Source organism: Lissotriton helveticus, chromosome 5_1 (genome assembly GCF_964261635.1).
Source record: "Lissotriton helveticus chromosome 5_1, aLisHel1.1, whole genome shotgun sequence".
In the NCBI taxonomy this organism is placed as follows: domain Eukaryota; kingdom Metazoa; phylum Chordata; class Amphibia; order Caudata; family Salamandridae; genus Lissotriton; species Lissotriton helveticus.
The window spans coordinates 1,450,588,677-1,450,613,389 of record NC_136065.1 but is presented as its reverse complement, the minus strand read 5'-3'; the positions used below and the strand labels follow the sequence as shown (position 1 = coordinate 1,450,613,389).

Sequence of the window (24,713 nt, the reverse complement as noted above, 5' to 3'; positions counted from 1 at the left end):
GGTGGTGAAGAATCTTGGGGTGCGATTAGACCAGGATCTGTCTCTAAAGGAGCATGTGAACAGCACAGTGGGAGCCTGTTTTCATGCTATAGGGCTCCTTCGTAAAGTATTCCCTCTTCTCCCTGATACAACTTTAAAAATGCTGGTGCGGGCCCTGGTGCTAAGCCGCCTGGATTATTGTAACGGGCTGCTGGCATCAGCCAACGAGGGTTTACTTGGTAGGCTTCAAGTGATACAGAACACTGCGGCGAGATTGGTCCTAAACGCCCCCCCCCCCCAAGATCTCCCTCAAAACCCTTATTGGCAAAATTACACTGGCTTTCCATCCGCCAGTTCAGAGTAAAGTTCAAGATCTGTTGTGTCGGCCATAAAGGGCTGCACGATTCAGGACCTTCATATTTGGCTTAAAAATTCATTCCCTATAACCCCCCCCCCCGCAGCCTCAGATCCTCTAATCAGCTTCTGCTTCAGATACCTACTGTAAAGAAGTCCAGACAAGGCGTCAAAGCCTTGTCCTCTGTTGGTCCAGCACTTTGGAACAAACTCCCCTTCGCGCTTACGCAGTGCGTCGACCATCTAACTTTCAGAAAAAAGCTGAAAACTTTTTTATTCCAGTGTTAGCAGCCCCCCAGTAGACTGTCCTCTTGTCTCTGATCCATCTGACTTGGCGTTTGGCGCAGAGATACTCCTTCGGGAGTTGATTCAAGCGTGGTATAAACCCATAAATAAATGCCCAGTATCAGCCTGTGAACCTGGGTAAAAGATTCCAATTGCTGTCCTACCCACTTTAGCAGTGCTTAATGCATGTTTTACGGTAAACTGTCCCACAGTTGCCCTTTCTATCTTAACCCTACATGGCAGAACCTTTTCTTCCTGGTCAGAGACCCCTGCTCCCATCTAAAGGTGTGGCTATGATAATGGGCAAACACTCCCTTCTGATTACTCCAAACCAGTTCTGGGGCAGTTCCCCACTGGGTTTCGAGCCAAGCTGACTAGCAAGACAAAAGAGTGGCAGGCCTAGTTGTGAGCTACATCTGGCAGTGACATTCGTACGAATGCTTTAAAGCCCAGAAGGGGGCTGGGCACGACCCAACCCATCCTGCTTAATGAAGAAGAGCACCTCCCCACAACCATGCCCCTTTGTCCACTGTCTAGAAGCAATCCACATCTTTTCACAGGGGAGCCATCAGCAGTTAAGTGACACTGCTCCCTGCCAGAAATGCCCCATTCACTTTAGGGAGGAAAAATACAATTTTCTAAAAGTGTAATTTTCAAAATAGTAATATAAAATAGGATTCAACCATTTTAAAATTAATCGATGCTCTCAAAGTAAAATTGAGCACTATAAATTGTTATATTGTAGCCAGTACTTCAAATGGGCAGGTACTGTCCATTACTGAGTACCCACACGTCTTGGATCCGAGAGGGAAAATACCTGAACTTCTAAGCACTCATACAGTACATTTAATGAGAGAATACCAGCACTTCTCAGAAGTGCAAGAACCTGAAATTCTATGTTTCCATTTAAAGCACTGAGTGTAACTCAGCGTTTTCCTATGGGAGCACCAGCTTTGTCACAGTGAAAAATGTCTTTGGAGATTGTCCATTGGCATATACATGCCCACCTTTTAATATGCAATGCACCCTGCCTTGTGGCATATTAGGCCCACCTTAAGGGTGATTGTAAAGCATTAAAAGCATTAAAAGGGAAGGTTAAGGCCTGGCAAATACTTTGTTTTGACAGGTTTAAATTATGGTTTTAAAACTACCCACCCAGGCTACTGGGGTAGGCGTAGAGACATGTTCACAGTGTTACTTTAGTGGGTGGCATAATTAGTGCTGCAGCCCAATTGTTGCAGTTAATTTCCATGCTCTGAGTATATATAGTACCATATACTAGGAACTTATAAATAAATCAAATAGGTCAATTGGGTATATGCTAGTTTAACCAAGGTTACAAGGGAGAGCACAAACACTTTACCACTGGTTAATAAAAGTAAGGTGGACAGAGTCCTATGGCCAACATAAACATATTCAACAATAGAAGGCAAAAACCAGTGGATACCATGAAAAAGATGGTCATTTCCAAACAACTTTGTGCAAATGGAGGACAGCAGTGCTGTCAGAAAGCAAAAATCTACACCATAACCTGATAAATTGGAAAACATGTGTTAATGCATCCTCCGTGGAAAGCAATGGCAATGGGTAATGGTTCTCCAGCAAGTCTAGAAAACGAAAGTGTAAAAATGTTGAGTTGTTTATGTTTACTTGAACATTTTTTTATTTCAATTTGGAGAAGTCCAGGGCTAAGTTATTCCATGTATTTGCAATTTCATACTGTGTGTGGGTATTGTTATACAACTACTCATTAATCACTGGTTTATTCAGCCTTGCATACTCTCGCCAGGACTTCTATTCACTCACATTTTCATTAAGCCATACACTTTGGTGCATAAATGTGCCTCCCTCTGACAGAGTAGTACAAAAGGCTTAAATTTGGTTAAGAGACCTTCTCACACCCCTGTAACCTAATGCCAGTAAAGCAGATAGAAAAAATGCATGTAATACACCCAGGCACTTATTCTTCATTCATTAATACAGGCACTCTCTCAATGGTTTATTCATGTACTCACACATTCAATCATGTGCTCGTCCATGCTCTCCATTATAAAATCCTGCAATAGGGCACTCAAGTCCTTGGCCATTCCTACTTCCATGCACTCAGTCGCTTACTAAACCTTCCTTATACTTACGTATCCATCCATCCATCTAAGCACTCACCCAATAATTCATCCTCACACCACACACCCCTTTATCTCACTCTCACATACTCATTCAATTATTCATTTATACATGCTCCTCACACATTCAACAGTCCATCCAGTCGTTCACCAATTGAATTATTCCTGCTTTTACCAACTGAGACTTGCAGAACCACACATACAAAATTGAGAATCAATGAAGAAGCTAGTTGACTCATAGTACAACTAGACCTGCTGGCTTTATCAATGCTTCTTAGTTTAGAGATACTGAACACATGGGTATTACCTTCTTACCTTCTTTCAAGGTGCAAGAGTACCTGCTTTGTCGGAAGGATTTTTTGTGTGTAGGAACGGGCACTTTTCTGCACAAAAACAATTCGGTTAGGCTTTTTCCTCTTTCCATGTGTGCTTCAATATGAGCTAAAAGCTAGGTGCGTGTGTATCTGTGAATGGGAGGGGTACAATAGATGCTGGCGCTGGGCGATGTGCTTCAGCACAGCAGTAGTGAACCTGCCGCGCTGCAGCCATGCTGCGGCTTCCATTAAGTAGGTTACCTGGGAGGGGAGCGGGGAACTGGGCGGGGTCAGTGGGAGCCAGGAAGCAGGCGAGGGAACAGCTGGGAGGGAGAGCAGGAACAAGAGTGGTTTAGCCTAGGGGAGGGAGAGAGTGGATTCAAGGGGAAAATGAGTTGTGGGGGAGAAAGAGAATCTGTGGAGCAATAGGAGTTTAAAGGGGGAAATAAGGTGGTATCTGTGGAGAGACTAACAGCCTGATTCATCAACGGGCCGTTTTGCGTGGCCCTAATAGCGAATCATAGCGACTCGCTATTGAGGACACGCAAAACGGTATTCATGTAGGAATTGCTAAATAAATAGCGATTCCTACATGTTCTCTATTTGCGAGTATCAATTTGCTACTCGCAAAAAAAGGAAATAACTCCCCATTCATTCCTATGGGCCAAAAGGCCCATAGGAATGAATGGGGAGTATCCCTTATTTGCGAGTAGCAATTTGCTACTCGCAAATCAGATAGCGATTTTAAGGGTGCCAGGGGTGTCCAAAGGACACCCTGTAGCACCCCTAAAATGCACATTTGAACATGTGATGCGCACACACATGTCCAAAGGACATGTGTGTGTGTAACATGCAAAAGAAAAAAATGCACTAAAGTGCTTTTTACACTATTTACCCAATTTACCACCAAGTCAGACCTGGTGGTAAATTGAGACCAAATATTGCGATTTCGCTATTTCTATTTGGTTGATGAATTGCATTTAAGGAATCTCTATTAGAGATTCCTCAAATCCAATTCCTCGCAAATATGCGATTTCGCTAATAGTGATTTTTGCATTTGGGATGATGAATACCAAATGCAAAAATCGCACTCGCAGAGGGCCAGATTCTCAGAATCTGGCCCTTTGCGAGCGCAAATCAGCTTGATGAATCAGGCTGTAAATGAGTTAAAGGAAAAATCTGTTGAGAAAACAAGTTAAAGAGGGAATCTGTGGTGAAAGAAATGAGTTAATGCGGAATATAAGGAGAAAAACAAGGTAAAGGAGGGAACTGAGGAGAGAAACGAGTTAAAGGGAGATTCTCAGGAGAAAATAAGTTAAAGGGGAAATTTGAGCAGAAAACGTGTTAAAGGGGGAATCTGAGGAGTAAACAAGTGAAGTAATCTGTGGAGAAAACGAGTTAATAGAGGGAATCTGAGGAAAAACAAGTTAGAGGAAAGAGAAGGAATCTGTGGATACAAATTAGTTAAGGTGTAAGCAAAAGAGAGGGAATCTGTGGAGAAAATGAGTTTGAGGAAAGAAAGGGAACCTGTGGAAAAATGTAGTTAAGGGGGGGAGAGAGCGAGTAACTGCAGGGGAGAGCTGGCACAGGGACCTGCTCCCTGTGCCAAATAAGCCAATTACTTGAACCAAAATCAAAAAATGTCATCTTGTACCACTTCCAAGGTTTACACATAGCAAGGACCATGTATGGTCATTGTTAAACATGCTGTAAATTACTTGGCACTGGCAAATTGTAACCACTACCTGTCTGTTGAGTAATGATGTAGTAAAAATGTCGATGAATTTTTAGAGAAAAATATACTTTTCTGTAATTTTTTTGTAGGGTACAGAAGTGTATGCCATATTATCTTCTGTGCTTTGGGATCCCACACAGTTTACAGATCCAGACATCTTTAATCCTGAACGCTTCTTAGATGAACACGGTAACTTCAAGAAGTCTGATGCTTTCATACCTTTTTCTGCAGGTAGATTTCATAGCGGTGATGTGAAGTATATTAAAAAACATATCTGTACACAAATAACACTACTTAACCTGATTGAGATAGTTGTGTAATTGCATAGGCATTTTGACAGTGCTATAAAAATATTTTTTTGAAAAATGCAATGTACAGAAATAAGATAGTAACTGTTATCCCTTGGCGTGACGACTACTGAGATCAAATCCCATTTTAACAACTGTACTCATTCAGCGCTCAACTTACTTTTTGCCTAAAAGATATGTCAGAAAGTGTGGTATTAATTTGTATAGGGACATTTTATGGATTTCATAAACACAATCAGTTTAGGCAAAAACACAATTCTTAGATCATTTCTGGTTATCCCATGATCGATATGGAATCAGCAGGTGGCAAATCCCAGAGAAATATTTATTTTGTTCCAGCATTACTAACAATTTTTAAGTTAAGAAAACTGCACAATACATCAAAATGGTCAAAGTACAGATAAGAGGTACTGAAAATATGAATACAATTTTTTTTAGGTGCAATAAGTATCCACTGAAATTACGAAGATGGTCAATTTGTGGTTAACCATGAGCTAGGTATGATCCCAGGTCTACCGAGATGAAGCAGAAGTTTAATTTACTTTTAACAAGGTCAAGGTCTTCCAGCAGGACAAGGTCCAAAGTTAAAGCTGGTGCGAGTTTCTTGAAGTCAAATATATCATTGTAAAGCTTTGTCACCAAAAGTTCTAAGTGGAACAAAGCTGCTCAGCCACTGAGATCCTTTTGCTACTCAAATAGATTTGCTGCCTTGCCCGTCCAATGTTTTTTCTTCACACTTTGAACCTTATTTAGAGCAGCATCCAAAGAACCTGAGCTGCGTTGCCTGACAGGGAGAGAGCAGGCGAGAACCATATTCACAGAGATACTGCATTCTCCTTCCCTCTCTCTAGTGCCAGCGCTGATTTGTGCTGCTATGCACCAGACGACACACACCTTAGCATCGTAGTGCTAGGGTGTGTGCCTGAGTCTACCATAGATTTTCTACAGGAATATGCCGTTCTTGTAAACAAAATATTATGGCTAGACAAGTTTAACCCCTTCCATGCTGGGCCGATTCACCATCAAAAAGCATCATTGGTTTCATGGTAAGACCTATGCAACACCCATGTAATGCCCCCTTGGCTATAAGTAATGCAAAGCAGCATTTTGCGTTGCTTTGTGTTACTTTTCCATACATAACAACGCAAATACCAATTTGCATTGCTTTCTTAATCCCCAAAAAGATTTAACATCAGTTTAGCATTAAAAAAGTAATACTAACCCGACGCTAAACCTTTGTCCTGGGCTGGACTGGGAACTGAAAGCAGCCCTGGCAAATTTTCCCAGACCAGCCCGTGTCCGGCACGTAGCGAGCAAGCGCAGCGAGATAGCAAGACCGCTACTAGGGGGTTTGGGAAAAAGACAGACCAAAATGGTGAATTTTACAGCACATGTTCCATTACATATTCAATTGTATCAACTTTGAAAGCACAGTAAATAGTAAATGATGACCTTAAAGAGCACCTGGTTACCCACCCATTCATTTGCACCCATAGACATTCTTTACGAGAGCACCAAAAATACACACAAGTAGTGAATCGTATCTTATTTTCTGTTTGCATTTTATTAAATGCACTGGGGGTGGCATCTAGTGTCTCACTGAGGAGCATCAGGTAGAACAAGACCACTATCTCGCTAAACTGCAACTGCAAGTTTAGCTCAGATATAGTAGGATGTTCTGACTGCACTACTTTGACTATTAAACACATTTCCTATGAGATGCCCCTGGCTTCTTCTCATTCACTCCTGTTCAAGTACTTTCAGCCAGATTCAATAATCTTCGTCAAGCTGTTTATTATGCTTTTTTTAAAACGTGTTCTTTCCCAGAAAGAAGGGCATTCTCCCAGTTACCTTTCTTTCCCTTGCTACTCTTTTTCCTAATCCTGCCTTACACTCTTTTTACTCAGATATCAAATTCTCCATTCTTAAACCTTTTTTTGCCATTTGACTTTCCTCTCTTTTTCCTCTGCTCTCTTATCCTTTCAGTTCTTATCCTCATTGTCTCTACTTTTTTATAACCCATGTTCGAAATATAATCTCCCCTCTCATTCCACTGTGTTCCTTTCTTTTCCCTTTCACTCTTCCCTACCATCTCTCCATGATCACCTAAGATTCTTTACTTAATTTCTATCCTGGTTAACTCTCTCATTTCTCCATCCCTTACCCTTGTTCTTCCTTCCTTTCACCCCATTACTTTATTCCATTCCTTCTCTCACTTCTTCCTCTTGTCTCCTCTGCCTTCGACTCTCTTTCCCATCCTAGCTTCTCTTTCACTTCCTTCTCCTTTGTATCCCTTTCTTTTTTCGATATTGAATTGTTTCTCTTCTTTATTTTCCTTTAAAAGGCACAAACAAATGACAATAGCTATACTGTAGTTGTGTGAAGAAGGATCAAGTTGTTGACCATGAGGAGTATGAGAATAATGAGTCTGAGAGTAATGAAAAGACTGGAAAGGGACTGTGTACACTCAATGACCCACTGTTTTTGGGTAGACTGCGGCTTGTGGGTTTGGGATTTGAACCTGCAGCCTGCAGTTGTCTGCAGCATGAGTGAAAACGCGTCAGATGAAGAATTGAGCCAGCTGACTGCGGCTTATGCATGCATATGGACAACAGACGCATTCACTTTGTGTACTATGTACATACAGAGTGCATCAAGTAGGATAAAAATAGCAAGGGGTCTCTAGAAGGGATGTGGCAAAAGAAGTAGAACTAGAATTATTTTCCAAGAGTCGTGGTCTATGTAAGGAAGGGCATGGCTGAAAACACAGGAACTAACATTCTGTTCTTCACGTAGTTGCAAACAGTGTCCTCTCTTTCCTTTTCTGCGCCATTCCTTTCACTCTTGCCTTCTGCACAACCCCGCTTTTATCTTCTCCACTACACCATCCCTGCCACACTCAAACCACACACCTGGAAGCATTTCATTTCTATTCCTTTGGCACGGTCTATATTTTGACAGCTGTGTACTTCCTTCACACACTTCCCAACAGTTATCATTGCAACATATGAGACCATCGCACTGTGCGCTCTGCGGAGAGGCCAAGGATGGGATGTGCATGCAGTCTGAATACCTCTATAACCTACTGACAGGAAATTAAAGAAACTCTCTCTTCTTCAGCCTCAGCTGCAGAGTTATCAATCGTGTTCCTTCGTAAACACCCACCCACAACCTGAACTCACTCATACGCCTAGAGTCAAATCAGTTCACAATATGCACTATACAAGAGTCATACCTTGTGAGAAACCTACAGAAACACATATGGAAAAAGCAAACACTCATGAGTAATGCAAGAAGTAAAATGTGAAATGTAAGCGGGGCTGCATGGGTGACCTAGATCACCCTGACTGAGGATTTTCACAGTCATTGTTGTGAAACTGACCAGTATTTTTGCTTGTAAAGTTAGGGACCTTAGAATCGGAGGGCCTGATAAAATCTTTGATATATGGCGAATTAAAGTCTGTTCCCTGCTGGTACTCTGCAGCAGGTGCATTAACCTCTATGCTATTTTACCAGATTGGAACCTGGAGGTTAGTGAGCTTCACAACAGCTACATTAACCCTCTGAAATGTCTTAAACTGTCCCCTGACATAGCGATCTGCTCACCAGCACATGCATTAACCCACTAAGCAGTGTTTACCACAATGTCCCCTGTGCTCAACAGCTCAGATGAAAAGCTGTGCAGTCAGTGCTTAAAGGCGTCTGCCAGGATGCAACACATGCGGGTGCTGAGGGGGAAGGGTTGGAACATGTGTAGAGTTCGGCACAGTACACTGGATTGTACACATACATGCATTACACAGGTGCATTGATTTGCAATTGTAGGCACAGAGAGGGAAGTCATTATTTGAATTGCGTCATACGTTTGGTGTTGATTTCAAAGCTCAGCAACTTATCATCTGACCAATGGTCTTCAAACTTTTTAATTCTGTGCCCCACCCCCGTGTCCAATAATTTATTCGAGCACTATTAGCCAAAGTATCAAATACATTTTCTCACAAGTATTATTTAACATTTTAAATATTGCAAGTGAAACCACATTGGCTGGGTTGAGGGCACGCTTGACCATGTTGGCTGGCTAATTTTATGCAGCTATCTGTTGAGACTGCTATTTGCACTGTTCTGTTTTTAGATTAGGGGGTGAGGCGACATTTTGAATAAATAGTTTGCTGTTTTTCTCCTCACTACTCTATTTTAGCTCACCACTTTTTCTTGTTTTGCACTGCACGCTAGTCCCATGTGGTCTGGAATAAACAGAACTGACTATCTGTTCTTTCTTTCCTTGGGAGTTTGTTTTGATCCATATGAGCAAATTTCCTTCGGATGTAAGTAAGTCTCTATGATCAAGAGACCCATCATCCCGATGGACGGTTGACCAAATGATAAGATTGATCACCACGCCACCTTGATGGGAATCCTAGCACTTGCTCTGTGATCTCACTTTGTCTACTCCTTGTTTGCTTTTGTTTTCTCTTGTTTGAGTGACTCCCTTTCTGACTCATAATTTAGAGCAGATTGAAGCAATAGGGATACATTGCTGATTCAAGACCCCCAGTCCTTGTTGTTGTTGCTATTGAATATATTTGGGGATTGGCACTGTGGCAGGTCTTTAAATATCCCTATGACTCAATATCTCTCTGTTGTTTTTTCATGTTGGCTGGCTGACGACTGAATTTAGGCAGAAGGTGCAAATGATCATGGGCGTGGCGGGCAGCAGCGCAAACTTAGCCATATCCCCTCCCCCAGCCCAGAGTGTCGGGGTGCGTGTCCTCTGCAGACAGGAGTTCAGTGCAAGTGTGCACCCTCCTCTCAGCCAAGCCTGTGAGTGACGGGCTCAGCCCTGACTGGGTGAGGTCAGTGAGGGAAAGACAGAGAGCCATGGGCACAGACTGCAGCAGCTCGCAGCCACTACCAGGCAGGGGGCATGAGTGGCACTGGCTGTGGGAGGTCACTAGGGAGTCGGGAAGGGGGTCGTGAGGAAGAGTGCCGATGGGCGGGGAGGACAAGACAAGCAGGGGCAAAGAAAAGAGAAATTCAGGGAGAGGAGGTTCTGAGGAGATGAGCACACACACAGCCAGACAGAGAGTACAAGGAAGAAAGGTGAGGGAGAGGGAGAGAGAGAAACAGGGCAGTGGAGAGAGAGAGAGTGTGATTAGGCAGGGAAGGGAAAAGGGAAGGGGTGAGTTAGATGGTGTGAAACAGGCACACGAAAATGGAGCGAGAGAAGAGAGGGCAGGTGAGAGGTGAGATGGAAACAAGGCAGGAAGCACCTGTGGGAAAATAGAGTGAGGGATAGGACTGGAAAGGGGACAGAGAAAGGAAGAGAGAGAAGGAATGAGGGATGAAGAAAGGAGGGGGATGGAGTGGAAGAGGGGGGTGAGAGAAATAAGACTAGAGAGGAGATGGACGTAAGGGGTGGAATGAAGGAAATGCACTGATGAGAAAAGAAAGTGTTTACATTGATGGTGGAGGGGAGAAGAGAAGTGGCGGAGGAGGGAGAAGGCGATAACGGTGGAGAGAACCAGAGGGGTGGAGGCAGAGGAGAGAGGTGGACAGTACAGGGAAGAAGGAAATGAAGACTGAAAAAGAAAGATGGAAAGGGATGTGGTGAAAGGGAAAGGGAGAAAGGAGGTAGAGAAGGAGAGACAGACAGGGGGAGGAACGATAAGCAACAGTTTGTAAGTGAGAGAGAAGGAGAAGCGATGTAGGAAGGAAGGAGAGGGAGGAAAAGAAAGGAAGGAAAAGCAAAAACATAATGAGAATGAAGACAAAGAGGCGTGTGCGCGAGAGACAAGAAGAGAGTCAATGTAAATTGATGGAGGATACTGGAGACAAGAGAAGAAGTCTGACGCGGAGGCAAAGATGAAGTGGATAGGGGTGGGGTCAGGGGTGGTGGATGAAGTAGACAGTGATGAGGGAAGGCTGTGTGGCTCCTCGGTGACGGATGGAGGGGTCTTTGAAAGTACATAAGTAATCGCAGTCACCAACAACCATCACTGGACTTACCACTAACTCTGGGTTCCGGGGTAAAGTCAGTGGAGCGAATACATGGAGGCGCCGTGTGAGAGCAGTAACTTCCTCTTCAGAGGAAAGGCATAAATAGTTTCAATAGATTAGAGCGATTTGAAAATGAAACCTAATACAAATTGCGGTTTGCTCCCGCTGATGCTCTTCTAGTTTCCCTGCAATTATTCAAATTGTTTTTCAGTCTAAATTGGGCGATGGTATACTTCAGCTGTGTATTGCCCTGGACTTGTTTTTGAGCATTGCCCGTTAATTGTTGTTTTCTACACATGCAAGAGGTTAAAGGTCTGGCCAGGGTACGGGCCCCTTTTTTTGTTTGCTTGGGCAGAATGATCCTTTTCGGTAGCGCCTCTGAAAATAGTCATCAGCACTTTCATCCAAGCGCTGTCACTACTATAATGCTTATACTGCTGTTACTGTTGTACTCCTTATACTGCAATTTTAAGCTCACTGCTGTCACTGCTATCCTGTTAAGTTTATTGTCTCTTTCATCCTACTAAAAATAGTCACGGCTGTCACTACTGTTCTACTTACACTACTGTTACTGCTATCGTACTAACTATATTGTCACTGCTTACTACTAACACTGCTATCCGGCTGCCTATTGTCGCTACATCGTACTGATCTACTGTCACTGCTGGACTGGACACAACGTTGTCACTGCTAGCCTTGTACCTCTACTGTTACTTTTGTACTGCTTATATTGCTATTACTGCTATCTTGTTAACATTACCATTAATGCTCTTGTGCTGACTGCTGTCACTGCTCTCCTGGTAACTCTACAGCCACTGGTCTTTTGCTCCTGCTGACTGTACCAATGGTACTTTACCTGCTGTTTCTATTGTACTTATACTCCCATCACTGCTCTCCTGCTGATACTGTCTTTCTTCTCCTCATACTGTTGTTTTTGCTATCCTGCTGATTGTTAACACTTCTGTTACTGCTCTACTGATAACTGCTGATACTACAGTTAGTGCTATTCTGTAACCTCTGCTGTCAATTTTATCGTGTGCAATCTATCACTGCTATCCTCCTAGCTCTGCAGTCACTACTGTGAATACCATGTTACTTCTCATACTACTGACACCAATGTTATGATATTGCTCTTACTACTTTTTCACAAATTATACTGTTAGTACTAATGTACTAATTCTGCTGTCACAAAACCTCTCACGCCCCTATTACTGCTCTCCTGCTGAAAATCTGTTCTTCTCCTTTACTACTGTTACTGCTATCCTGTTAACTGCTAATATTGCTGTGAGTGCCTACTGCAGTCTTTGCTATTCCTGGCACTTCTGTTACTGTTGTACTCCTCACAGTACTATCACTGCTGTTTTACTAACACTACTATTAATGCTCTCTTGCTAAATTTTATCACTGCTCTCCTGGATAACATATTACCACCTGCTCCCCTGGGACTGCACACAGTACTCTACTAATGCTACTAACACTGCTGTCATAAATCTACTCACGCCTCTATTACTGCTCTCCTGCTGCTATTGTGTTCTTCTCCTTTACTACTGTTACTGCTATCCTGTTAACTACTGATACCGCTGTAGCTGTCTATTGCTAATACTGAAGTTACTGCTTACCTAGAACTTCTGTCACAACTCTCACAATAACTCTGCTATTAAAGCTCCACAAATACCACCGCTGTTCCTGCTCTCCTAATGCTTTTATTATTTATTTATCTCCTGTTAGTGCAGCGCTACTCTAATAATGCTGCTCACAATACTGTCCCACTGATACTTCTGTAATTTTACTCCTATTACTATTCTCCTCGTATTTGTTCTCCTTATATTACTGTTATTGCTAAACTGCTCAATCTGCTGACACTGCTATCATACTAACTTTGCTCATACTGCTGTTCCGCTAACACAACTAGGAATGTTCTAATGTTAATTGCTATCCCTAATATATTGCTCCTGCTGTAGCTGCTTTACTACTAAAACTGCTGCATTACTATTCTGCTACTCCTGAAGCCATTGCTAAACTGCTAACTTATTCATCCGATACTAAAAACAGTATAATAATATAGTTTATTATAACACCTACACCACTAAACCCATTAATATGCTGAGACCAATTGGCACTAAGGAGGAGAGTCTCTGCAGGTCTCAGGTTTGGGTAACGCAGATTACAGATTTACAAACCAACGTAAATTGGCCTTTGTGTTGCTTTGTTTGAAAGAAATGCAAACCAGTGCAAAGAGCTGCTTTGCATTACTCTACATTAAAGGGGCTTCCGATGGGTGTTTCCTGTGCAACACCCATGCCCAAATGAATGCCTCTTGGAAGCAGCATTTGAAAGGAGAAATGTTGTTATTTCTTCACCTTATTACAAGTGCATTAGGATCTATATTACGTGACAGGTACACCAACTGTTGTAGTGTGTTGGGAAAATAAATCCAGAGGAAATCCACAAGTAGATGAAGAGTGGGTTTATTGAAGCATCCACCTTCTCAAGATCAGCAGTATAACTGAAACCAAACTGATCTTCAGAACATGGAACAAATCACAACATTCAAAGACATACAGACAGCTCATGAAGGCATGCGACACAGAATTCATGTGGAATACAAGTGTAGAATTCTCTAAAACATTCTAAAGCTAACAACACTCTAATCTATTACTACATATCCTCCTTCTTTATAAAATGCAATAACATGATAAATTATTTAAGCAACACAAAATCATCAAATTTCTTAGGTAAACGTATTTGTCTCTTGGAAGTATTCAACAAACCTGGAGAAGAAAGCTGATTGTTATCCTGTACTTGAGATAACAAGGAAGAAGAAGAAACAGGTACTTGAGATGATAAAGTAGAAGAAGAAACAAGATCAATAACATCAGATCCCATTCCTTTTTCCAAAACAACAAAATCACTTGAAAAATCAGGTTCAGATGAACACTCATGATTATTAGAATTAAGTGCATTTACTTTGGCACATTTTCAGATATTCCACCAAGAACCATTATCCAAAAGAGCAGAAGTCTTACCAACTTTAAGCACAATAAAAATATTAGAAACTTTAGATTGACCTTTTCTCACAAAAACAGGTAATGTGATTTTAACTTTAGCACCAACTCTTAAAGAAGAATGCCTTGATGGAACTCCAAAACAACAGTAGAGGAAGTGTAGAGGTAATGATAGAATTACCCTCCTTACTGATCTATATAAACAACAGGATTCTATCAATGTGTATAGGTGAAGAATATTTAATTCTAGTGATGACTGTTTAAATGTGAGACGAGGCCCTCTCTTGAGATGACATGATGAGGGCACTATGTGCTTTTAAAATACCCCTCACACACTAAGAACCCCGTAGTGTCATGCATTATCATGGGGGTCTTCCCGTCCCTCTACGGGGCGGGGCGTGCTGCGACCTACAAACTACGAACTACGTGGGAGCACTAGTTAGTGTGACGATAGGCTATGTGTGGTGCAGTGTAGGTGATATCAGTGAAGTGTAGGGACCTATATATGTGAAATGCAAAGTTAAAAAATCCCTGGCTAGTAGAAAAAGTACAATTTATTAACTTCTCTGGCTGGGAACATTAAAAAGGGGTTGGTTAGGTAGAGCAAATTGCTTGCTACCTGGTCGACATGTTTCGTAAGCAGTCCCCTGCTACTTACTCATCAGGACCTCTGATGGTCCCTACAGAAAAAAGGTACTCAATTTTGAATTTCTAGAGAATATATGCCTAAAGTCCTATAACTAAGTAGCAAAAATCGGCTACCTCGTTAGGCTTCCGGGCTTGAGTGGGCCCAAGGGGAAGCGTGGAAAAAACTGACATAATTGGTCTTGATAAGACACATCTACCGTGCCTCATGAGCTGGCAAACGAAGGGTGTTCCACGGGGTATAGTAACCGCTTCATAGAGCAATGCCTTAGTCCTACCCTTGTGCCACTCCGAGGAATAAGGTGGCCGTATCTCTGCTTTCCACTAAACCATTCATGTTCGGAGAATACAAAGCAGTTTTAACATGCTTAATATTAACATTCTTAAGAAAAGAACTAAACACACGAGAGGTAAATTGTGGATCATTATCAGAAACAAGAGTTGAAGTAAGTATGGGCGAAATTTGCAAATTCGCGGTCCGCGAATTCGTGCGAAAAGGCAAAAAAAATCCGCGAGTTTGCGAATTTTCCCACACACTCACGGATTTTTGTGCCATTTGCACACATATGTGACCACGTGTGCCTGTAACCTTGCCAGTGCGCCAAAAGGCGCTGAGGTCCCTTGAGTGAGCTGGCCATTATAGTGGGGACGGGCGGAAAGACGTTTCATACCACTAGTGTGTGGTGGACGGGGCCAAACAGGCGGGGCTTCTATGCGAGTTCACATGCATCTTGTTTATAAAGGGTCAGAGCAGCAGATGAGGAGAAAGCAGCCTCCTAGTCACAGGAGCGACACGGGGATGGCGCTCGAGAAACTCATGGATGCAAAAATACATTTGGCACAGGACCCCAGAATCCTTCAGATGTCCAAGATAGCTCTGCTGCGCGTGTTGGTACAAAGCCATTCTGATCCTGCTCAGTGGGTTCAGGCGCATGCAGCTGCTGCTGCTGGACAATGTCCCATCTCATACTAAACTGCCCCGTACAGGCATATGCTGGCGCTGGTCAGTAGGGTGCAGTGGCATGCGGGTGCTCCACGCCTGGTACATGCGAATACCGGTGCCAGGGGGGACACGTGTTTATTGGTGCTGTGTAGCAAGTTATGACTTTACATTTTGACTGCACCAGACGGTGGTACCACCTACACGGATCAGGAGCATCCAGGCACCAGACTTCATGGTGCAAGAGCATAATGGTACTGTGCGGTACGGGTATATATGTACTGGGGGCAGGGGGGCACTTAGCACAATGTGTGCTCACACGCAGAGGGCTCCCAGGCAATTGAGCACAAATGATTTTCACACTGAGAGGGCTCCGGGGCAGTTCAGCAGCACGGGGGCTCACACCCACTGGGCCCCGGTGCAGTTCAGTAGCACGTGGGCTCACAACCCCTGGGCAGCTCAGCAGCGCAGGGGCTCACACCCACAGGGCTCCCAAGCAGTTTCACAGCGCCACCCACTGGTTCATCACTGCCACCCTGTGGTTTATCACTGCCACCCTCTGGTTCACCACTGCCACCCTCTGGTTCATCACTGCCACCCTCTGGTACACCAATGCCACCCTCTGGATCACCACTGTCACCATCTGGTTCATCACTGTCCCCCTCTGGTTCATCACTGCCACCCTCTGGTTCATCACAGCACCCTCGTCACCACTGCCACCCTATGGTTCATCACTGTCACCCTCTGGTTCATCACTGTCACCCTCTGGTTCATCACTGCCACCCTCTGGTTCATCACTGCCACCCTCTGGTTCATCACTTCCACCCTCTGGTTTATCACTATCACCCTCTGGTTCGTCACTGCAACCGTCTGGTTCACCACTGCCACCCTCTGGTTCATCACTTCCACCCTCTGGTTCACCACTGCCACCCTCTGGTTCATCACTGTCACCCTCTGGTTCATCACTGCCACCCTCTGCTTCACCACTGCCAACCTCTGCTTCATCACTGTCACCCTCTGGTTCCTCATTGCCACCTTCTGGTTCACCACTGCCACACTCTGGTTCACCACTGCCACCCTCTGGTTCATCACAGCACTATCTGGTTCACCACTGCCACCATCTGGTTCACCGCTGCCACCCTCTGGTTCACCCCTGCCGCCATCTGGTTCATCACAGCACCCTCTGGTTCACCGCTGTCACTCTCTGGTTCACCACTGTCACCCTCTGGTTCATCACTGCCACCCTCTGGTTCACCACTGCCAACCTCTGGTTCATCACTGTCACCATCTGGTTCACCACTGCCACCCTCTGGTTCATCACTGCCACCCTCTGGTTCACCACTGCCACCCTCTGGTTCATCTCGGTCGCCCTCTGGTTCATCACTGCCACCTTCTGGTTCACCCCTGCTACCCTCTGGTTCATCACTGCCACCCTCTGGTTCACCACTGCCACCCTCTGGTTCATCACTGTCACCCTCTGGTTCACCACTGCCACCCTCTGGTTCATCACAGCAACCTCTGGTTCACCACTGCCACCCTCTGGTTCATAACAGCACCCTCTAGTTCACCACTACCACCCTCTGGTTCACCCCTGCCACCATCTGGTTCATCACTGCCACCCTCTAGTTCATCACTGCCACCCTCTGGTTCACCACTGCCAACCTCTGGTTCACCACTGCCACCCTCTGGTTCATCACTGCCACCCTATGGTTCACCACTGTCACCCTCTGGTTCACCACTGTCACCCTCTGGTTCACCACTGTCACCCTCTGGTTCATCACTTTCACCCTCTGGTTCATCACTGCTACCCTCTGGTTCATCACAGCACCCTCTGGTTCACCACTGCCACCCTCTGGTTCATCACTGTCACCCTCTGGTTCGTCACTGCCACCCTCTGGTTCATCACAACACCCTCTGGTTCACCACTGCCACCCTCTGGTCCATCACTTCCACCCTCTGGTTCATCACTGTCACCCTCTGGTTCGTCACTGCAACTGTCTGGTTCACCACTGCCACCCTCTGGTTCATCACTGCCACCCTCTGGTTCACCACTGCCACCCTCTGGTTCACCACTGCCACCCTCTGGTTCATCACTGTCACCCTCTGGTCATCACGGCCACCCTCTACTTCACCACTGCCACCCTCTGGTTCATCACTGTCACCCTCTGGTTCATCACTGCCACCTTCTGGTTCACCACTGCCACCCTCTGGTTCACCACTGCCACCCTCTGGTTCATCACAGCACCCTCTGGTTCACCACTGCCACTATCTGGTTCACCACTGCCACCCTCTGGTTCACCCCTGCCACCATCTGGCTCATCACAGCAGCCTCTGGTTCACCCCTGTCACCCTCTGGTTCACCACTGTCACCCTCTGGTTCACCACTGTCACCCTCTGGTTCATCACTGCCACCCTCTGGTTCGCCATTGCCACCCTCTGGTTCATCACTGTCACCCTCTGGTTCACCACTGCCACCCTCTGGTTCATCACTGCCACCCTCTGGTTCACCACTGCCACCCTCTGGTTCATCACGGTCACCCTCTGGTTCATCACTGCCACCCTCTAGTTCACCCCTGCTACCCTCTGGTTCATCACTGCCACCCTCTGGTTCACCACTGCCACCCTCTGGTCCATCGCTGTCACCCTCTGGTTCACCACTGCCACCCTCTGGTTCATCACAGCAACCTCTGGTTCACCACTGCCACCCTCTGGTTCATAACAGCACCCTCTAGATCACCACTGCCACCCTCTGGTTCACCCCTGCCACCATCTGGTTCATCACTGCCACCCTCTAGTTCATCACTGCCATCCTCTGGTTCACCACTGCCACCATCTGGTTCATCACTGTCACCCTCTGGTTCACCACTGCCACCCTCTGGTTCATCACTGCCACCCTCTGGTTCATCACTGCCACCCTCTGGTTCATCACTGCCTCCCTCTGGTTCATCACTGCCACCCTCTGGTTCACCACTGCAACCCTCTGGTTCATCTCTGCCACCCTCTGGTTCACCACTGCCACCTCGGGTTCATCACTGTCACTCTCTGGTTCACCACTGCCACCCTCTGGTTCATCACTGCCACCTTCTGGTTCACCACTGTCACCCTCTGGTTCATCACTGTCACTCTCTGGTTCATCACTTCCACCCTCTGGTTCATCACTGTCACCCTCTGGTTCGTCACTGCAACTGTCTGGTTCACCACTGCAACCCTCTGGTTCATCTCTGCCACCCTCTGGGTCACCACTGCCACCTCGGGTTCATCACTGTCACTCTCTGGTTCACCACTGCCACCCTCTGGTACATCACTGCCACCTTCTGGTTCACCACTGTCACCCTCTGGTGCATCACTGTCACCCTCTGGTTCATCACTTCCACCCTCTGGTACATCACTGTCACCCTCTGGTTCGTCACTGCAACTGTCTGGTTCACCACTGCCACCCTCTGGTTCATCACTGCTACCCTCTGGTTCACCACTGCCACCCTCTGGTTCATCACTGTCACCCTCTGGTTCATCACTGTCACCCTCTACTTCACCACTGCCACCCTGTGGTTCATCACTGTCACCCTCTGGTTCATCACTGCCACCTTCTGGTTCACCACTGCCACCCTCTGGTTCACCACTGCCACCCTCTGGTTTATCACAGCACCCTCTGGTTTACCACTGCCACCATCTGGTTCACCACTGCCACCCTCTGGTTCACCCCTGCCACCATCTGGCTCATTACAGCACCCTCTGGTTCACCCCTGTCACCCTCTGGTTCACCACTGTCACCCTCTGGTTCATCACTGCCACCCTCTGGTTCACCACTGCCACCCTCTGGTTCATCACTGTCACCCTCTGGTTCACCACTGCCACCCTCTGGTTCATCACTGCCACCCTCTGGTTCACCACTGCCACCCTCTGGTTCATCACGGTCACCCTCTGGTTCATCACTGCCACCCTCTAGTTCACCCCTGCTACCCTCTGGTTCATCACTGCCACCCTCTGGTTCACCACTGCCACCCTCTGGTTCATCACTGTCACCCTCTGGTTCACCACTGCCACCCTCTAGTTCATCACAGCAACCTCTGGTTCACCACTGCCACCCTCTGGTTCATAACAGCACCCTCTAGTTCATCACTGCCACCCTCTACTTCATCACTGCCATCCTCTGGTTCACCACTGCCACCATCTGGTTAATCACTGTCACCCTCTGGTTCACCACTGCCACCCTCTTGTTCATCACTGCTACCCTCTGGTTCACCACTGCCACCCTCTGATTCATCACTGTCAGAGGGTTCATCACTGCCATCCTCTGGTTCACCACTGCAACCCTCTGGTTCACCTCTGCCACCCTCTGGTTCACCACTGCCACCTCGGGTTCATAACTGTCACTCTCTGGTTCACCACTGCCACCCTCTGGTTCATCACTGCCACCTTCTGGTTCACCACTGTCACCCTCTGGTTCATCACTGTCACCCTCTGGTTCATCACTGTCACCCTCTGGTTCATCACTGCCACCCTCTGGTTCATCACATCACCCTCTGGTTCACCACTGCCACCCTCTGGTTCACCTCTGACACCCTCTGGTTCACCACTGTAGATTATGGGGAGAAAGCACACCTGCCCAGCCTCAACCGGTGGCTGGTTAATGTGTTACTGAATTTGAGCTTCAAGTCTGGTACCTGCTTCCTTATCTGTAAGTGCTTCCTGTTGCGGTTTAATTTTTGTGACAGCCTGGAGCATTGTGCCATACTTGTAACTATTTTTCTGACACTGCTTAAAGGGTCAGAGCAGGGTCAGAGAATAGTTGCAAGTAGGCAACAACTCTGGAGGCGCCGCTCAGAAGCACTTACAGGGTTACGGCAGGTGCCCAAGTTGAAGTTAATTTCTTTGTAACCATTTTGTAAATGGTTACAAAGAAATTAGCTTCCACTTGGGCACCTGCTGTAACCCTGTAAGTGCTTCATGTACTTCAGTTTTTGAAAATCCATCCCGCATGCGATTTCGCGGATTTTCCTGCAATTTCGCGAGATTCGGGGACCGCGAAATTGCAGAAAATCCGCAAATTCCGCGAACGGAACAGATTTTACACCCATGCTTAAGTTCAAGGTAGGCCTTCTTTTTAAAATATTTCCTTCAGAAATTTAATCACCGAAGAAGAATCTGTTTGGGTTACCCATTTATATTCCACCCATTTAGAAAAATAGTCAATTGCTACTATGATGTACCATCTGTGTGAAGAAATTCCTTCATAAGGGCCAAGAATATCAATGGCAATCTTATTCCAAGGAGTATCAGGAAGATCAATCTTTTTAATATCCGAATGTAATGGTTTCAAAATGTTATCAGTATCAGCACAAATGGCACATTTTTTAACAAAATCAATGACATAACTGTCAATATAAGGCCACCAAAAAATATCTCTAACTTTCTTAACAGTGCTTGATTGACCTAAGTGACCCAAATGAGCAATAGAGATCATTCTTTCTCTGAGAGTATTTGGAGGAACAAAGCAATCTCCTTTTAAAATCAAATTATCATTAACCAAAAGATAATCTCTAACCTTCCAAAAAAAACAGTTCTTTTGAAAGATTCCTCTTGAGTGGCCAACCTTCAATAATGTATTTGTGTACCAATTTAAGATCCTCATCTAGATCCATTGCTTTTGACCATTCTTCCTAAATAAGATGAGACATAGAAAGGACCATGTCTTCAACAGATGCAACCACACATTCCTCAAAACACTCAGGTTGATTATGAACTTGAGAAGCAAGATCTGGTAATACCCTGGATAAACAATCAGCTCTCAGGTTTTGAGAACCAGGAATATAGACAATCTCAAAATTGCACTCATAAATTTTGGCAATAATGCGAACCAATCTGGAAGATGTTCTTCCAACACCATTGTTAGATAAAAGAGAAATCAAGGGTTTAAGATCAGTTTTGATTTTAAATGATTTACCCCACAAATAAGTTTTAAAGTGCTCAATTGCCCAGGAACAACCTATAGCTGCTTTGATGGCAGAAACAGCTTGAGAATTGTACCTAACATAGGGGACAGCTCTTCTACTAGATGTTTATAAACTTCACTTGGAAGCGAATCCGAGCCTGCAGCTTTTTTGTTTTTCGATTTCTTAATCTGCTCTGTTATCTCATCCACAGTGATTGGGGCATCTAAACTGTTCCTGCCCTCCTCAGACAGTGTTGGCAGTATTTTATTACTCAGCCATATGCGTATAGTTTCGGGGGATGGGGCAGAATTTTCTTTATATAGATCTGTGAACAGCGAAAGGAGGCAGGTTTGCATGTCCTCGACTTTACTCAATGTATCCCCGTTGCTATTAACAATTAGTTCTTTAATATCGTTCTTAGCTCGATCTACTCTGGCTTTCCAAGCCAATAATGCTCCTGCCTTCTCCTTATACTCAAAGTTTTCCATATTTCTGGTATCCTATTGAGCTTTACATCTTGCATCTAGTTTTCCTCTATACTGCTGTCTTGCCTCGTCCAGTTCCTGCAGATTTTGCAAAAGTCATTCTGAATTTTCACTATTCAGGCTAGTTCTATCCAATACTAGCTGACTAATTATTCCCTCAATGTTTCTTAATCTGCTCTGTTATCTCATCCACAGTGATTGGGGCATCTAAACTGTTCCTGCCCTCCTCAGACAGTGTTGGCAGTATTTTATTACTCAGCCATATACGTATAGTTTCGGGGGATGGGGCAGAATTTTCTTTATATAGATCTGTGAACAGCGAAAGGAGGCAGGTTTGCATGTCCTCGACTTTACTCAATGTATCCCCGTTGCTATTAACAATTAGTTCTTTAATATCGTTCTTAGCTCGATCTACTCTGGCTTTCCAAGCCAATAATGCTCCTGCCTTCTCCTCATACTCAAAGTTTTCCATATTTCTGGTATCCTATTGAGCTTTACATCTTGCATCTAGTTTTCCTCTATACTGCTGTCTTGCCTCGTCCAGTTCCTGCAGATTTTGCAAAAGTCATTCCGAATTTTCACTATTCAGGCTAGTTCTATCCAATACTAGCTGACTAATTATTCCCTCAATGTCCTTCAGTATCTTAGCCTCTGCCCTATTCTTAGCACGTATAATGCCGTGTAGTCTCCCCCTTAAACAGGCCTTATAGGCATCTCAGATAAAATCAAAGGTTGAAGACCCAATATTTTGTGGAAAAAATTCTAAAGAAAAGGACTTGATGGATTCGATTACATCCGTGTTAAGAAGCATGGCTCTTTTCAACATCCATCTGGACTGTACCTGCAAACTTCTGCTCAGGAGAGCCAACTGCAGGGGAGCGTGATTTGAGAGATGACTAGGTTTGACGACTATCTCCTTGATATTAATAAGAGATTGTCTATCTGTAAAGACATAGTCGATCCTGGAAGAATGTCCGAATTTCTTACTGTGAAATGTAAAGCCCTGTCGAGCACCTTCATTAGCTCTCCAAACATCCACTAAATCTAAATCATAGATCAAATTTAATAGCGTTCGACATATCTTAGGAGCCCCTATATAGTGCCTCAAGTTAGACCTATCATTTATAGGGTTCAATAACACATTGAAATCTCCCCAAAGGATGTAAGGCGGTGACTCCAACGTCAATATAGATTGTAATTTGAGCAAATAAGAAGGCTCATCAATGTTAGGGCCATAAAATGAAGCAAATGGTATATCTACATTGTTTAATGTCATTTTGACCACTAACCATCCCAGATGTATCTGTTTGAATCCCCTTAATGGAGCATGAAATGCCTTGTTTCACCAGTATTGCTACACCTCTACTGTGTGAGGGCTGATGGGACACAGTGAAGTATTTTATCCAATGGGCTTTGGAAAAAATTAGCTGGCTTTCTCTTAGGCTCAGATGGGTCTCCTGCAATAGACAGATTTGAGCACTTGACAATTCCAGATATTTAAGGATTAATCTCTGTCTATGGGGACACCTCATTCCATTCACATTCCAAGTGATAAAAATGGTCTGTCTACCCCTTAATCCTTGGTCCCCCGACATCTCTTCTGTTGCCTGCACAGCTTATATTCCTGACTGAGGTGAGATGAGGATATTTTTTTTTCCCCTATGCTCCCCACCCATGTGACCCCCCCTCCCCCTCCTCCGAACCCCAGTGCCTATACCCCTTTACCCCATGAGGGACCCTCCCTTCCAATAGGCTAAGCCTATTTTTAATTTTGTTGATTCTCCTGCAGGAAGAGTGCCCAACTCACGGAGAGAGGCAATAATTGTTTTGATTTTGAAACCAGGTAAGGACTCCTTACGGGCGGACTCATATCAGCCAATCTGACTATAAGATCTTTATGGGCGTTCTAGCAGAGAGATTGGCTAAACTGGCTCCTAGGTTGATTCACACAGACCAGAAGGGGTTTGTGGCCGAAAGGCATATTGAAGATCAGACCCACCTCTTAATTGGGAATATAGATCTAGCCATACAAAGATCGGATCCCTTGGCCGTAGTCACATTGGACGCGGGCAAGGCGTTCGATAAAGTCTGCTGGGTGTACCTCTGTGCAGTCCTGGAGGTAATGGGGTTCGGCCCTGTATTCATTCAGACTTTACCGAATTGCTACAAGGGTGCTTCTAAGTGGATCCTCCTCAATGGCTTATTAGCATCTAGCTTTCGCATACAGCGTGAAACCAGACAGGGGTGCCATATTTTCCCGTTACTATTTAATATATATATTGAACTCTTAGCACAAGCCATAAGGTTAAAAGAATCAATTGCCCACTTCCAGTCTGGGACTTATAGCTCCAAATTGCCCTCATACGCAGATGACCTGATCTTATATACAAGTGATCCAGTTGCGGCGATACCTCAGATGGAGGAGTTGCTGGCAGAATTCAGGTCTATGTCAGGCTATGGGGTTAACAGATTAAAAACGGAGGTCATGTGCTGGAACTTGGATCAATGGAGGGGCGCAGTGAGTTCTGAGTTCAGATATTTGGGGATATATATCATGAAGGAACTGGACAAAATCTCCAGCTAAATCTAAACAAGGTGACCAGAGAAATT

At 44.9% G+C, this 24,713-nt stretch overlaps 1 protein-coding gene across 4 annotated transcripts in view; it reads left to right on the top strand.

The window, feature by feature from the left end:
• Positions 1–24,713, top strand: part of LOC144755477 (cytochrome P450 2G1-like) — a 359,316-nt gene that overhangs the window by 304,686 nt on the left and 29,917 nt on the right. For all 4 annotated transcript variants that reach the window (XM_078644451.1, XM_078644450.1, XM_078644449.1 and 1 more), the window contains one exon: positions 4,880–5,021. In XM_078644451.1, the coding sequence (XP_078500577.1) occupies positions 4,880–5,021 (142 nt within the window). The remainder of the gene's footprint in view (positions 1–4,879; positions 5,022–24,713) is intronic.